Source organism: Geospiza fortis, unplaced genomic scaffold (assembly GCF_000277835.1).
Source record: "Geospiza fortis unplaced genomic scaffold, GeoFor_1.0 scaffold217, whole genome shotgun sequence".
NCBI lineage: Eukaryota > Metazoa > Chordata > Aves > Passeriformes > Thraupidae > Geospiza > Geospiza fortis.
The window spans coordinates 706,374-721,428 of record NW_005054392.1 but is presented as its reverse complement, the minus strand read 5'-3'; the positions used below and the strand labels follow the sequence as shown (position 1 = coordinate 721,428).

Genomic DNA, 15,055 nt, shown 5'->3' with positions numbered 1-15,055 from the left:
GCTGAGCAGCCTCTTGCACCACGGCTGAGCTGGCTGGCTTGTGCTTTGTGCCAGATCTTGCTGTTGTCCTGCCTGGCAGAACAAAACCAAACCTTTTGTTCTGCTGCTGGCTGTATGCAAGTTGGTAATAGGAGCACGGTGAGCACAGAGAGAAAAGACCACTTTTCTTGCTGCTTTGGTAAGGTGGTGAAGGAAATTTAGGTATTTAATTAAAACCCAATGCAAATTTCAATAATAGAAAATAAGACCCCAACCAAATGGGCAGTAAGTCTTCCTTAGAAAGCTGTATTTAAAATTGGCCTCTTGGGTCTTGTGCTATTTGCCATGTCTTCTGGGGGCTGGGATGGAAGAGAGGCTGTACTCCAAACTGGAAATGGGCAGCATCCTCAGGCAGTCTCCTGGACCCACTGTATCACTGAAGTACAAACAACCAGACTTTGCCTCATGTGGCAGGAGCAAGGAGCACTGGCAACCAGATTGCCTGAGTAGCTGGCACAGCCAGCTCTGCAACTGCTGTCCTGCTCAGCTCAAGCACTGCTCGAGAGATAGGTCACACAGGCAGATGCCCTGTCCTTCTCTGTCTCCCTGAAACAAGTACCTCAACAACTTCCCCCACCATACACATTCCACCTTCTTGTAAGGCTGTTTCACAGAAAGGAGAAAGAAATTCTGTCTGCTCTCATGATGCAGTCTTGTAGCACAGAATTTAGCTGGCAACGGAAACGAAAGACAATGCAATAAATATAAGAATAGAATCGGTTTATTAGAGCTATTTTACATAAAGTAATCAAGAACAAATTACTTGAAGAACTATTTGTATACCATGGCAATATTCTTGCTGACTCAAAGTTACTGAAGTACAAAAGACAACATACAAAACAATGCATGCCTCATTTGACTCCGGTTTTATTGAGACCCATGAGGAATGTGACATCCTTGGGACAGCCAAACAAGACAGACAGCACAGTGTGTGTGTATATATATGTATATATAACATGTACTGTACACATTTTACTGGTAACACATCTGCAGTTCACTCACACATATCACTTACTTGCTCTAATTCTATGAGAATTTTTCTGGGGTGAGGGCAGATCACTGAAGCTTTCAAGCCTTGCAGGGAGCTATGGGATAACCAGCAGGACTCCTACACTCCATCATCTTGGGTTGAAACTGCTTTGTGCTGTTCTTACATGTGTGAGGGTGGTGGGCTGGATGTGGAAAAGGCTGAACAAGCCCTGAGCTCCAGGGAGAGACATAGCTCTGGGATTACACAAAGAATCATAGAGGGGTTTGGGTTGGAAAAGACCTTAAAGATCATTTAGCTCCAACCCCCCTGCCATGGGCAGGGATACCTTCCACTAGACCAGGTTGCTCAGGGCTCCATCCAGCCTGGCCTTGAACATTGCCAGCAATGGGGCATCCACAGCTTCTTTAGGCAGCAGTACACGACTGCTGTTGAGCACTGGGGAGTCCAAGCTCATCCGCTGAGGAGCTGCATTTTTTCATTTCAGCATTTAGCAAGCATGGCTTTCTGCTAGCAATGCAGAGGTTTAAACCGAGTGAAAATAACATGCTTTCTTCCTTAAATCCCAATTTTCTTTGCAAAAGCTGGTGCCTGGATAGCCACTGCTTTTAATTAACAAAGCAAGAGACATTCTTTAATGAAAATACTCCCAGTGCATCAGGTGGAAAGAACACAACTGGTCTCTGCTGGACGGTGAAGGATCGTGTTGGCTGGAGCACCCGGTGCCCACAGTGGTGGCAGCACTGAGAAGAGCAGGATGGCACAGGCTTCCCCCCACACCTTGGCCAACACAGCCGGGCTGTGGAGCCTTGGCTGCCCCAGTGCACAGGCCCTGGGCTGCACTCAGCCCTGGCTGAGACCCCAGCTGCTGTGGGGAGGGCACGAGCACCCCACATCCAGTTTGGGGTCTCCCCACCTTGCAGTGTCTTCTGCACAACAATCAACTAGAGCTACTCTCCAGAGCCTGAACGTTTCTTATTTTCTGAGCAACGTCATCTACCCACTTTTCATATTATCACCAAAGGGGAAGAGTATGTTCTTCATCTCATAGGCTTCTTCTACACTTGAAAATAAACTAAGGATTTTGGTCCTTTTATAGAGGCAGAGATTCATGGACACAGGAGAAAGGGGAGAAAACAACTGACCCAAATCCAGGTTTTAGAGATACATCCCATTGATGAGGTAATCGGACTCTTCAGATGTAATGGGTCGGGCTTTTTTGAGCTTCTGTTTCACTAAGCGCAGTCTGCAAGCAACCATAAGCAGCAGCAAAGCAGTGATTGCCAAGCCTAAGGCTAAGGGTAACACAGCACCTACAATGAGGTTAAGAGAAATCACATTTTATTTAACACAGTGAGATGCTGGCAAAGAAAACCTGAAATTTTTCTTTAAAAATACAGCTAGTCTACCACTTGGATGTTAGTAATTGGAACAACTCATACTATGAAACTAAACTGCAAGATTATGTTAGGGACAGTTCAGAATATGTAAGTACATTATTCAATTCTTGACCATTTTATCTGACTGAAAAACTGATGAAATTCAAAATTAACACACAGGGTTGGTCTTACCTGTTTCTGGGACTGGGCGACCACCTCCAAGCTGATCTCTCTTTGGCATCATTATGCCATCCCCATTTTTATCATCTGTTCTTTTCCCTGAGGAACTGTTATCTGCACAAAATCAAGCAAGATAAATAAATACTGCAGTTCAGTGACTAGGAAATCTTATCCACAGGATACTAGTATTAAATAATGTGAAGCACTTAAACTTATGGGAAAAAACCAAACAAAAGAACAGTTTGAGAACTTCTGACTTCGACTGTATGACTTGAATTTTTGAAATAATGTGAAACTGAAGCTAAAATTTAAATTCAGTTTTACATCCCAAACCACAGTGCATCTCAACTAGAAGCAAAGGCACTCTGACTGTGCTGTGATACATTTGCTGGCAGCCTTCAGAACTGTTACAGAGCTAGCAGAAACACACTATGCTGCAAAATCTGTAGAATATGAATGTGAAATGTTGTAATTGGAATTACATGTAGCAGTGGGTGCTAAGGAAGTGTTTAAGTCAATTAGCCTGGAACATGCACTGTGTGTAAGTCCCACCCACCAGCAGCAGCTCTGAAGAGCTGCAGAAGGTGTCCCTGGCTGTGGCAGCAGCAGATGCACATGATTGCTAATCAAAGCCTAAATTGTTTCATTGGTACTGTCATGAAAGTCCATGCTAATGCTCCCACTCCAAGGCAGAAGGCAGCCTCCCAGGCTGTGGCTTTACTGCCCTGCCATTTTGGCTGGGGTGCATAAACACTGACTTCACCCACAGGGAATGCTGCAAAAAAAGTCACGGCCCTCTCCTTGCTGGGCTCCTGATGTTGTCCTGGCATGTAAAGTGGGCTTGGAAAAATTCTAACAGTGAATGTACTGGCCTTAAAATACCCAAATGGTATCAGAGATGTGCAGGACCACCTGAATGTAACTGACACCAAAACCAGCAGCTGTTTTTCCTGAATTAAACTAAATGAGTATTTGTCTTTATTTTGGAAATACCCAGAAGACATCAGCTGTTTTTAAGAGCTGCTCCAGCCTGCATCTAAATGCCTGTTTTAGAAAATTGTTTCCCTGCCATTTAAATAAAGGGAATATTTAAGTCAACTGCTTGTAAAGAAATTTGGCAAATATGGAGAAAAGTTTAGTGGGAAATTTTTGGAAGGGTAGAAGAACTGAATCTTTTCAATAAAGCGTGTAGGACTTGCGCTGTTTTGCTAGGACTTGTGGCTGTTCTTACATGACTGGAGAGATTATCAGAGTCAATGCTGCTCAATATCTTATCTGTTATCTCTAGAACACAAAGAGCAATTTCCCCAAAGAAGTTTAGGAGCCTGGCATAAAGTATTTTACAAGGCTTTAATTTGGTTTTCACTTTCTCTTGATTTTCTAGTCTACTCCGGGGAAATTGCCACTTACAGCCCTTTCCAATTACCCTGAATCACAGATCTAGGCTATGGCTACTGCTGTGGGTGCCTCTGCAGTAAAAACATGACTAAGGCTTGGGCACTCAGTCAAATGTTGTAATGCTGGCCTCAAACAGCACGGCACGGGCAGCCTGGGAGAGGCAGAGGCCCTGTGCCAGGGGAATGCAAAGCTGTTATGGTGATTTATACACTTGGCTAGGCTGTGCTGGGGAGTGCAAATCTTCAGGCTGCTCATGGATTCAACCCGTCTGCATGACCCTGTTCACTACTGGCCACTGCTGCTAAGAAACCAGCCCCCTGCTCACTCCAGAGTGCTGTGCTGCTACTGAGTGTTTTCTATATTCATCTGCAAGTTCAGGAGTGCCAGAATACGCAGCTAGGCTTTAGAACTTCCCTGGAGAAGGACATTGGGGCTAATGGAGGCAGCCATGCAGAAATGCTGCGCTGGAGATGCAGTCTGGGTAACTTTACTGCCATGGAAACATGTCTGTAGAGAGAGAAAGGACCCTTTCATTGACATCAAATGCCTTTTCCTCCATCCACTCTCGACTTTGGAAGAAAATGTTTGGCCTTTCAGCTTGGGCAAAAGTAGACCATGAGTCTGTTGCAAAAGACTCAGTGCCCCGAGTGCCTGAGGGGGTTATCTCAAAGTCAGACTTGGTGTTCCCCTGCACTTGCCCTGCTGTAGAGGAATCCCACTGAAAAGGCAAGAATGCAGAAAAAGATTTATCCATTGCAAACAACCAATGATTTTTGGGTTTTGTATTGGTTGGTTGCGGTTTTTTTCACTTTACTTTGAATATATCCTCTGTTAGGTCAGGCAGAAGTTTTAAACAGTCCTTAACTCAGACTTGCATATTATCATACTTCAGTGTAAATCCTTAAAAAGCTTGTATCAAGTCAGAGCTAAGCATGAAGGGCCACTGTAAGGAAGGTTAAAGGAAATTTGGAACAGACAATCTATTAAGAGAAAATGAATTCTAGAAGGAAGTTCTCTTAAATATCACCCTCATATGTAGAAAGCTCATATATCTGCTACCAGCAACTATCTCAGAGTCCAAAACACTACAACTTAGCCCAGCTCCTTTGGAGAAAAGGAGAAAAGATAAATTTGGTTGTACTTGACAAGGAAGTCCCTTTATTAGACATCTTTATTGAATTCTCAGAGATGAAAGCTGCTTATGGAGAGGTAAGTAGCAGAAGGGACAGGCCTTTATTGGTACTTTAGCCACTACTAAAAAACAAATGTAAAAAAGGAAACAAAGAAACTCCAAAGTCCTACAATGTCTTGGGAAAAACTTTTCTTGTTTAAAAACCAATGGAAAGCTCCTGTATCAAGGACAGAGTGTAGCAGCCAGCTGCAAGGTGTCACATGCTGTCTCCAGTAGGTAATACCTTTACTTACTCTGTCTGCAGTCACCTGATTTAAGAGCATCACGTTTTCCTTTCCATGGATTGTACTTCCATGATCTGAAAATGTCAGCTGAGAATTAAGAAAAATGTAGCCCTGAATGGAGCACTTGCAAGTGAAAAGCCAGAACCTGTGCTGCCACTGTAAAGCCATATCCCCATATATGTATCTTAAGTAGATAGCTTTTCACCACAGTGACCACTAAAGCTTATTTTCAAAATTTATGTAAAATAGTATATAAGAAGCCAGGATGTTGGCAATGTCAGCTCCAGGCCAACAAGAACATGATTGCCTCAGTCCAACAAAGACCTTCACAGTGATTCAGAGGCAGAGGTTCTACCTTGGCACCAGCAGCAGGAGACAATCCCTCCCAGAACAGGATTTCTGCCAGTGGAATTGCTGAACTTCTGAGGCTGCTGGTATGATTTCTGCTCAGCATTGCTTACCTCTTCTCAAAAATGCATCTAGCATTACTGCCCTCCTGGACACGTTTCCAGATGAGCTTTATGGAGCTGCTCCAGCATTTCTGTGCCTCTCATATTTGTATCACATAATTGTTAGATTTGGTCTGTAACCTCCCTGAGATGGCAGCGGTGGAGGGAAGTCTAATTAATGGATCTAGGTGGATTTTAAGGAATAGGTAAGATGCCTGTCTCTCCAACTCCATAAGACTGTGGTGCTTCCCAGTGGGGCAGGATTTGAGCCTCTCTGGAACTCTGTGAATCATTAATGCACAGCATGGGACTCTATGAAGTTTCAGTGTCTGCAGGAGAAGCTCAGAGCAGGGTTTGGCAGAGCAGTTTTTGGCAGTTTCTGCCCTTCAGACCCATGCACCTAGCATGTACCTAGCACCTCTTCAGGTCCCATCCCATGCACCCGAACTGGAATCGATCCATAGGCAATTTTAAACCTCACAGAGCTGTTTGCTGCTTTTTGTGGTTAGAAGTATTGGGCAGTAAAGACTGGATCCTTTTCCACAGGGAAATAATTAAGCATCTAAAATTGAATTTTGACTGAGCCCTGTCAAAAGAAAAATATTAAACCCACAAGAATTAAAACAGCTTGAAATCTTGCTTGTTGAAAATTAGATTACAACAGGTACTGGTAGTACACTAATCACTGAAGCCCCATCATGCTTCTTTAGTTTTATAAGCATCATTTTCTTTGCTTGTGTACTGCTGTGCAAAAGGCTACCTTCAGAGCAAAACTGGTGCAAGTAGGTTACTGAGCAATGGGTAAACACAGAAAATGATTATGCAAAAATGCTTCTGCTTTGTACTTCCGGTTATAACCCTTGATTATCAGTTGCTGGAGGTGGTGACCTCAGTTCTGGTTTTATGCCTGGATTCACAAGCCAAATGATTTTTGAGACCTACTTAGTAGCTGACTTCCCACTGGAGCCTGCAAAGCCCTTTGGAAGTCTGATGTTCAGTTAGCGTGGCCCCGTATCAGTGTCACTCAAGACTATGTGAGTGAGAAGGGTTTGAAGCAGACTTCAGAATTTTAGTCAGCAGTGAGGAGTCATCTAGAGGTCATCTATATTGCCAGAAAAGGGGAAAACATTTGGGACAGGATTTTGCTGTCAGTCCCCACAAATTCACTGAGGCCATCAAATTCTTGACAGCATTGTTTTCACTCCCTTTGCCAAGTGTTCACAGAGTGCTCCCTTTGCGGAGTTTTCACTCTTCTGCACTCCACAGATGAAGTACAAGCACGCTGAAGGGAACGCCCAGGTGCCAGCCAGGACAGTGCCCTTTTCCAGAGCCGACAGCAGAGGGCACTGAGCACTACTCTGTTGCAGCCGGTAAAATAAAGCTGTGTCTTTGGGCACATGAATCAGTCTAAACCACGAAGAAATAAAAGTGAGGGGTTTGTACTGATTCCAGGCTCTGTGCACACGGTTTTGCTTTCATATAATTGCCATTTCAGATCATTTTAATTCATCAGCATGAACCTTAAAAGACACATCAATTTCACTGCAGCTTTGGGAGCTTTACCAAGGCCAGGGCTGGGGCTGTGCCTGTAACATCACACAATAATTCACTACGGGCTTGCAGCCACAGTGCAGAACAATACTGGGGACCTGTACATGGACACCTCAGGTAGCTTGTTACCAAAGCCTGAGACTTTTCTACAGTGATGAAAGACTGATCCAGCCCTGGAGACAGAGTTCAGGAAAAAAAAAAAGCCTATAATAGTAAAGATATTAGTTCAGGAAAAAAAAAAAGAGAAGTAATACTTAGCACCAGGAGAAAAGCAATTACTCTCACCTAAGTTGAACAGTACTTTATTGTGTGCTCCTGAAGTACTCCCCTACAGATTTAAAGAGCCTTAATACATCAGCCTACACAGCTGAACCTGTGGCAGAATATTTATTTAGTTCACTGCACATTTTGTTCCTTAGGCTGTATTATTTCCCTAGCATTCCTACATTTCAACTTTCTTTTTGCACCTACTATAAAACAGACTTAACAATAATAAATCAAAACCTACTTAGAACTTCATTATTACGGGTTTCTTTTGTATTTATTTACATTTGAAATTTTTTTCCTCTTAGCCAGGCACCAAAAGACAAATTAAATTTGAGGTGCAAGACACTTCCTTTCTTTAGGGAGAAGGGTTTATTGGAACTGATTAAATTCTTACCTGGCACAAATCCACTGATTTGTTTCTTTGGTCCCTGAGAAAGCGATTGGTTAGACATGTCTGCATCCACTGAGAGAAGTCGTTGATTTCTGGCAGTGGCTTTCAGGGTGTTCACTGCAGAGTTTTCCTCCATGTTTTCAGTCAGTCCTGCAGTCTTTTGCTGGGTAGTGCCAAGAGCTGCATGTGTCACCGTCTTCCGACCGGAGCTGACTGTTAACAGAAACAAGAATTTTTGTACAATGCTTTTGTTGTACAAAAAAATGTTTGCACAACAAGGGAATGGAAGTGTTCTTAAGGAAGACTGTCCAAGATGGGCCTTGAGGCAAAGTGAACAACTTCCTCAGGTTCACACATATAATGAAATGTGAGTCACAGATACCTAACACTTGCTCGCAAGAGTACACTCATGACCCCTACAGTGAAACCCAGCAACTAAAATACAATGAAAGAGTGGTGAGCCATTGTGCCCATTCACCCTCTGGTGGGTTTTGCTCACTTTGCTGGGCATGGGCACATGCTGAGGGATGACTTACAAAAGCAAATAGCATGATGGTGAATCAGCTGGTTCTCCTGCGTGTCCACAGTGTGTCAGATTCTTGCAAAGGTGTCTAACAGCACAGTGAAGGGTACCTCTGAGACATCCTTTCACACAGAAACCATGGTTCTTGTTTCCAGAATCATAATGCAAGTGCAAACTGATACTTTAACTGCTGAACACAAAACCTGTCACTTAGGGACCTTTGACAGTTTTAATATGCTTTGAAGAAAATTTCTGAGCACCTGAGTATGCAAATATTAAACCTTCCCATGTGCTAATTCCAGTGAAAGACTGGGAGCAAACTGCTTGGTCACAGGCAGAGAGGCCCTAGAAGTGGCATTGTCCCCCTTTGGTCATTGAGGCTGTGGTTACTTTCACAGTCTGCTGTGCCACTGTGGCCTGGCACACTTACGGTTCTGGCAGAAAGTCTCGTCTGATCCATCAGGACACTGCCTCACACCATCACAGGCAAACGTGATGTCAATGCAGCAGCCATCGTCACAGATAAACTGGTAGCGAGAGCAAACCCCAACACAGGCTGTTGAGAAACAATTCCCAAATTACCAAAAGAGAAATCCAAGTAGTAAATACTGAGTCAGTGACTGAGTCAGTGACTAAAATCCACAGCATGGAGGAAAAAGCAAAACCACGCTATGACAAGAAGCACCATGAACAAGGCACAAAGTCCAGACTCAGCTGTGTGACATCGTATTGACTCAGAAGCAAATATAGGCAACAGCTGTTCCTGGCACCACCAGCGCTAGCCTAGTAATCTGTTTATTACAGCAATACTCAACCTGGAGGCTGTTGCACCTTACAGCTTGTGCAGAACCCTTACAGTGCTTTCAATTCTGCCGGCCTAAGCTGAAAGGTGATCTTCTTAGGCTTAAAAGATGTAGAACCAGTCCTGAAAATGAATAAATGAAATCTCTGTGGCTGTAACTGCATCCCTCCAACACGTAATTCCTACTACACATCCATTCAATCCAATATGTTGCTTTACATGCATACATTTGGACCATATGGGATCTTTTATGGCATATTTTCTGCAACGTAATTAAAATACTCAAAGAATGCTCATCATTTATTGACATCAGCAATCCAGTGACTTCAATACAGCACAGACAAAAATAGGACTAGGTCACGTTCCCACAAATTACTTTCACCAGAAAGAACTGACTGCTGCCTGCTTTAACATTTAGATTCCCCTGGAAATGCAGAGTATCCCTGGATGTCCCATTTTGCATACTCAAAGCTTTTCTGAAACCCATTCTGATTCTGTAATTATCAAGTGTTTACATCTGTGCTTTTGTCTTCCCAACAGCAGCGCAGTTCATCACTTTGTAAGGTACTATCAAGTTCAGTGCTTGATTAGTGTTGTAAGAGCAAATCAATTTGCATAAGGGAGCACAGCCTTTGGTTGTTATCCTGCTGTGAACCAAACGATGCACCGGGCTAAGGGAAGGATGCCAGGAATGCAGACAACTGTTTAAAACCCCTAAAATCTGCAAATGCATCTCCTGAACTTCAGCACTAATAATAGCACTGAGCTTGCATGTATTAAGGCATCAAGAACTGGTCTGGCTACAGCAGTAGCACTTGAATTGCTAATGTAGCTGGGGAATTAGAAAAATAAAGAAGACAGCAAATTCCCTATGTGCTCCATACAAAAGATACCCCAGATAGCCACACCAGCAAATAAACAAAGCAGCAAACCTCTCTGGCTGCTTTAGCTGAATTAAATATTAATGAACACAACTCTATCATCCATTACTGGAACACAGACATTATTAAGCAGATTTTTTCTTAATAACAGCTTATTGCCACAGGGACTACCCGCTTACATAGAGATATTGTGCTGAGGCAGAGCAAGATTTTCACTGGTTCTGCTAAACATGGTGATAATGCTATTTAACTTTGCGCCAGAGCAGCAGATCTGTGCTAGCAACTTGTTAATTACAATGTAATTAGAAGTTATTACATTTAAGAGCAGGACTGACAGCCACTGAATCTAACTTACTTTCTACCTCATGCTTTTCACATGTTTCTGAAGCTCAGAGTTTAAAAATGATGGGTCAGTTCCAGTTTCAGCTTCCCCAGTAGCATAAGGCTTCAATAACAACCATCAGAAAGAAAAACTTAAATGCATTAAAACAAAAAAGCATGTCAACTTTCAGACTACAGATGCAGGTCAGTATTATTCTTAGTCTGCCTCAAACATACTATTAAGTAATTTTAACTGGGTCTTCCCTATAGCACGAGCCCTGTCACAATGCCCACACCATCTGACTGTTACAATGCACATGATGCCTGTGTCAATATTTCACCCTTCCAATCCTGCATGCTTATTAGCAATAGAAGAGCAAATGCTGAGTGCCTGAAAGTATTATTGCTCTAACAGGCAAGTGATGTTTGCTTGTTTCCTCACTGTGAAAGAGCAATACAAAGCTGAAAGAGATATCATTATGTAATGAGCAAGGGCAAAATAAACCACTGAAAATGGAGAATAACATTTTTACCCTTACCAAGACCCTTGCTCTGCTCTGAGTACCATACCCTGGGTGTCACAGAGGCAACAGCCCCAGCCATTTTCTCACCTGCTGCAGAATGAACCATGGGCAGAATGGTCAGAGAGACGTTGTCAGAGCTCCGCTGACCTGCAGTGTCTGTCACGGTTAGCTGGAAAATGTACCCGCCTTCCTGAATGTGGGACAGTTTCAGTGTTCCTGGCTGTGGCACCTGAGTGAAGGCACACAGTAAAAAAAACATATTGGCACAATGTATCCATCTGTGACTCTCCAGGAGCTCATCATGAAGATTAAATACTTCCTGCAGTCTAGTCAGCCTATTCAAGCATGTATTTCAGCATGTAACATTTGATCTCTTTTTTTTCTTGCATCCATTTGTAAAAAAACCCACAACATTCAGGTAGTGTTGTCATGATCTATTCAGTTACCTGGAGCTGTGAATCTCAACACACAAATGGAGAACAAATGGTCACATACATTTAAATTAATTTTTGAGTAATTAGAAATGTAATTTTAGAGAACAGACAATAAAATATTGGCCTTTTGCTCTTTATCAAGTTAGTCTGTAGACAATGTAACATGGATCCACAGAAATAAATTTTCATGCCTGAAAGAGAACAAGAATTTTTGATTAATATGGCCAGAGTCCTAGACCTTCCACTACAGAAGAGTGCATTGATAGACACATTTTTTTCTCTCAGTGAGAAAATTTCCTATCTGAAATTTCTTTCCTTTTCTATTTACACGAATGCACTCAGTTATCTGATCAGACTGTTGAGTACCTCCTGATGGAGTGTATGACCCCTTACAGTTTTATTCTTTAATTTGTTTAAGAAATTATTATGCTCTAAAAAACACCTGCTGTTGTTCACTGTGACTGTTGGGAGAGCAAATGTGGTATTTAAAACTCATGAGCCATGGAGCCCAAGTCTATTCCCAGTGCAGAGACAAGGAAATGCCACTGACTTCTGAATACACCACCACTCCTCCTGGTGACCTCTGTGCTTTCCTTTTTATTCTCATGCTGCCCTGAAGAATGCTGGCCTGTATCTACTTACACAGAAACTTTAGCTCAAAATAGATAATCAGCATTAAAAAAAAAAAACAAACAAAAAACCAACCCATTACTGTCCCCAAGTGTCCAGGAGCTGCGCAGCTACAGAGTGGGGGTAGCAATCAGAGAAGCAAATTACCTCAAAGAGCAATAATCAGTCACAACAGGAAAAAAAAGGCTTCCTTCTACAATATGATAAGATCTCTTTATAGCAGTCCTTTCCCCTTCTCCGCCTTCTATTTATTCTTTGCTACATAAAAGCAATGCAACAGCTGCCTTTTATCTTATTTAAACACACTTCCATCTCCCTTGTAGCTATGGATTCATACATTATTCTCAAAGAATAAATGACACAAAATCCAGTAACTTCAGGGCAGTAACCAAAGCATTAAAGACACCAATTGAAGAATGCATGAAAAAAAATCTCAGCTATTAATTCAACTCTAAAATTTAAATTATCATGGTTAATCACCAGGGTACATATCTGTAGGAGAAATCCCTGCTCATTTGAACACAATGGAAAAGTATTTATTTAAGCATAAATGTGTGTCCAATGCATTTTCTGTTAACAAATATAGAAAAGGCACCAAGGTTAATGTGATTTTTACAGCTTTGAATGGATATATGACTTGTCTGTATTTTATAAAGTGACTTTGAGTAATATTAAAAATATAAATTTTAAATGTTTTTTATTAAATTCTAATTTTTGTTGTACTCTACATTATTAAATCACAGATTAACTTAAAAAGTATTAAATTGCTCTTTAAAGATAATAATGCTGCAGTGGGTCCGATTAACAAGTCTTTGATAATAAAGCGTTCCTTTTATCTAGATGATATCTAGCAACTATTCTTAAAGCTTAATTTTGCTTCACACTCTCTCACCTCTACATATCCTTCCTGCTCTAGGTGGAGTTCCCAGCGTGTCCTGGATGTTGTGGGCTGTGAACAGACTATGAGTAGAGTCTGTGGACTTGAGACATTTTTTCTTTCTTTTTCTGCTGATCCTACAGTATTCACAAAAAAGACTAAATTGAAGAATTGCTCTCTTCCTGGGTAATTTTAATTTGAAATCAAAGTGCAGCAGAAAATGTATGGATAAAATATCTCATAAGGTTTTCATCATGTTTCTTTGTAGCTTCTCCATAAGCACTGACAGGAGACTGTTGGTGAAAATCCCTTATTATTTTTAGTAACTGAATTACTGAGGGGTCTCTAACTGGGGTGACAGAAGCTGAAAACCAAGTGCAGCGAGCACAAATTACACAGAACTCAAATCCAGTGGAATATTATTATCTACTTGTTTGCTGCTGCCTGTCCCATGCCATCCAGGAAAGGGATTAACTGTGTAAACCACCAGAAATAATCACTGGAACTACCCAGGGACACAGTGTAGTCTCCTTCACTGGAGGTCTTCAGGATGGGATTGGACAGATAAAATAATCTCATTGAGGCTCCTTGTCCCACAAACAGTTGGAACAGACGATCTTTTGATGTCCCTTCCAACCTGGGCTGCTCTACATTTCTGTGAAATAAATGTTCAGGTTGTAAAGATATCTTAATTTTGGTCCCTGGCAGACAGATTCCAATATAGTTCATATTTTTTAGCTGTACATTTAAAACTTGAACACAGCAATCTGGAAGTAACTGGCCACAAGGGGGGCTGCACATGTACCTGCATTTCAACCGCTGAGTCGCCCTGCAGCAGCGTCCACTCGTAGTGCACAATTCCATGGTCATCGGAGCTCTCCCGGCCATCCAAAAGCACCCAGTCCACAGGTGACTGCAGCACAATGTCCTGGCCAGCCCTACACTGTGGGGGCTCATCAAATTCTTCTTCTTCTTTTTCAACAAAAAAAGAGAAGATCAGTTATTTATGAGGGGAGGCTGAGTGATTATTTATATAAAACACTTTTCTTCCTTGGTTAAGGTATTGTTTCACCTCTGTGCAACTTCCTGAAAGAAGAACATGTTCATTAGTGCACATTTTGTTAGGCAAAGTAATATCTGCTTCTATTTTAGTTAATTGTCCTATGATGTCTTCAGGAATTAACATTAGAAGCACATGGCACAGAAAACCTCTCTAGGTACCTGGATGTTTCAGCAATACAACAAACAGGATTATTAGCATCAGTGTATTTTTAATCTGAACTAAGGAAAATAGGTTTAAATATGACTTACATACAGATGTCAGTTACAGCACCTTTTTTATACCTTTTATTGTACTCTGTTTAATTCAATAGACTTCTAGTCCCTATTTGTAATACATCATTATAGAAATGAAAGACTGATAAGGTGGCACCCTGATGAAGCAGTGCACATGATGATTAAAATTCACTAGACACCATCAATTTTAAGTGCCTCATTTAAAATATCAAAAGCTCGATTTTCAGAATATTTAGGATATCCAGAATATTTATTTACAGAAATTCACTATACTCAAAGTACAATCTTTATTGATTAAAATTGTGAGTACTAAGTACTTTTGCCAATCAGACCACAAGCTTTTGGGTTAGACTAACAAAAGTCTAACCCAAAGATTGTATCTTTCTACAGTTCCCTACTCAAGTGTCATTCCTTCTCTGGGCACCCTGAAGTGCCAGAGAATACCCTGTAAAAGACATCAATGTTATGCTCAGAAGAGTAATTACTGAAATCAAGGTTGTAACTGCACTCCATGTGGGCAGAGCTGCACAAGGAAAGGTGCTTTCCCATCAGTGTGGGGACTCTTCCTTGCACGGGCTCTTCAACAGTATCATGAATGTCCTTGAAGCCTTGGAGCTCATGGGAGCAGTGGGACAACTGTTTATCTCTGACTAAACAGCAAAATTCTTATTTCTTGGTTTTTTCACCAATAGGTCAGACATAGAAAATT

The 15,055-nt window shown here is 41.7% G+C and overlaps 1 protein-coding gene across 1 annotated transcript; it reads right to left on the bottom strand.

The window, feature by feature from the left end:
• Positions 1-742: 742 nt before the first annotated feature.
• On the bottom strand, positions 743-14,044 carry LRP11 (LDL receptor related protein 11; the record flags this gene model as incomplete). Its single annotated transcript, XM_031060841.1, has 6 exons — positions 743-2,340; positions 2,599-2,700; positions 8,062-8,271; positions 9,012-9,137; positions 11,197-11,338; positions 13,856-14,044. Coding segments are annotated over 6 exons (924 nt in total), but the record flags the coding sequence as incomplete, so codon positions are not given.
• Between the last annotated feature and the right edge of the window lie 1,011 nt (positions 14,045-15,055).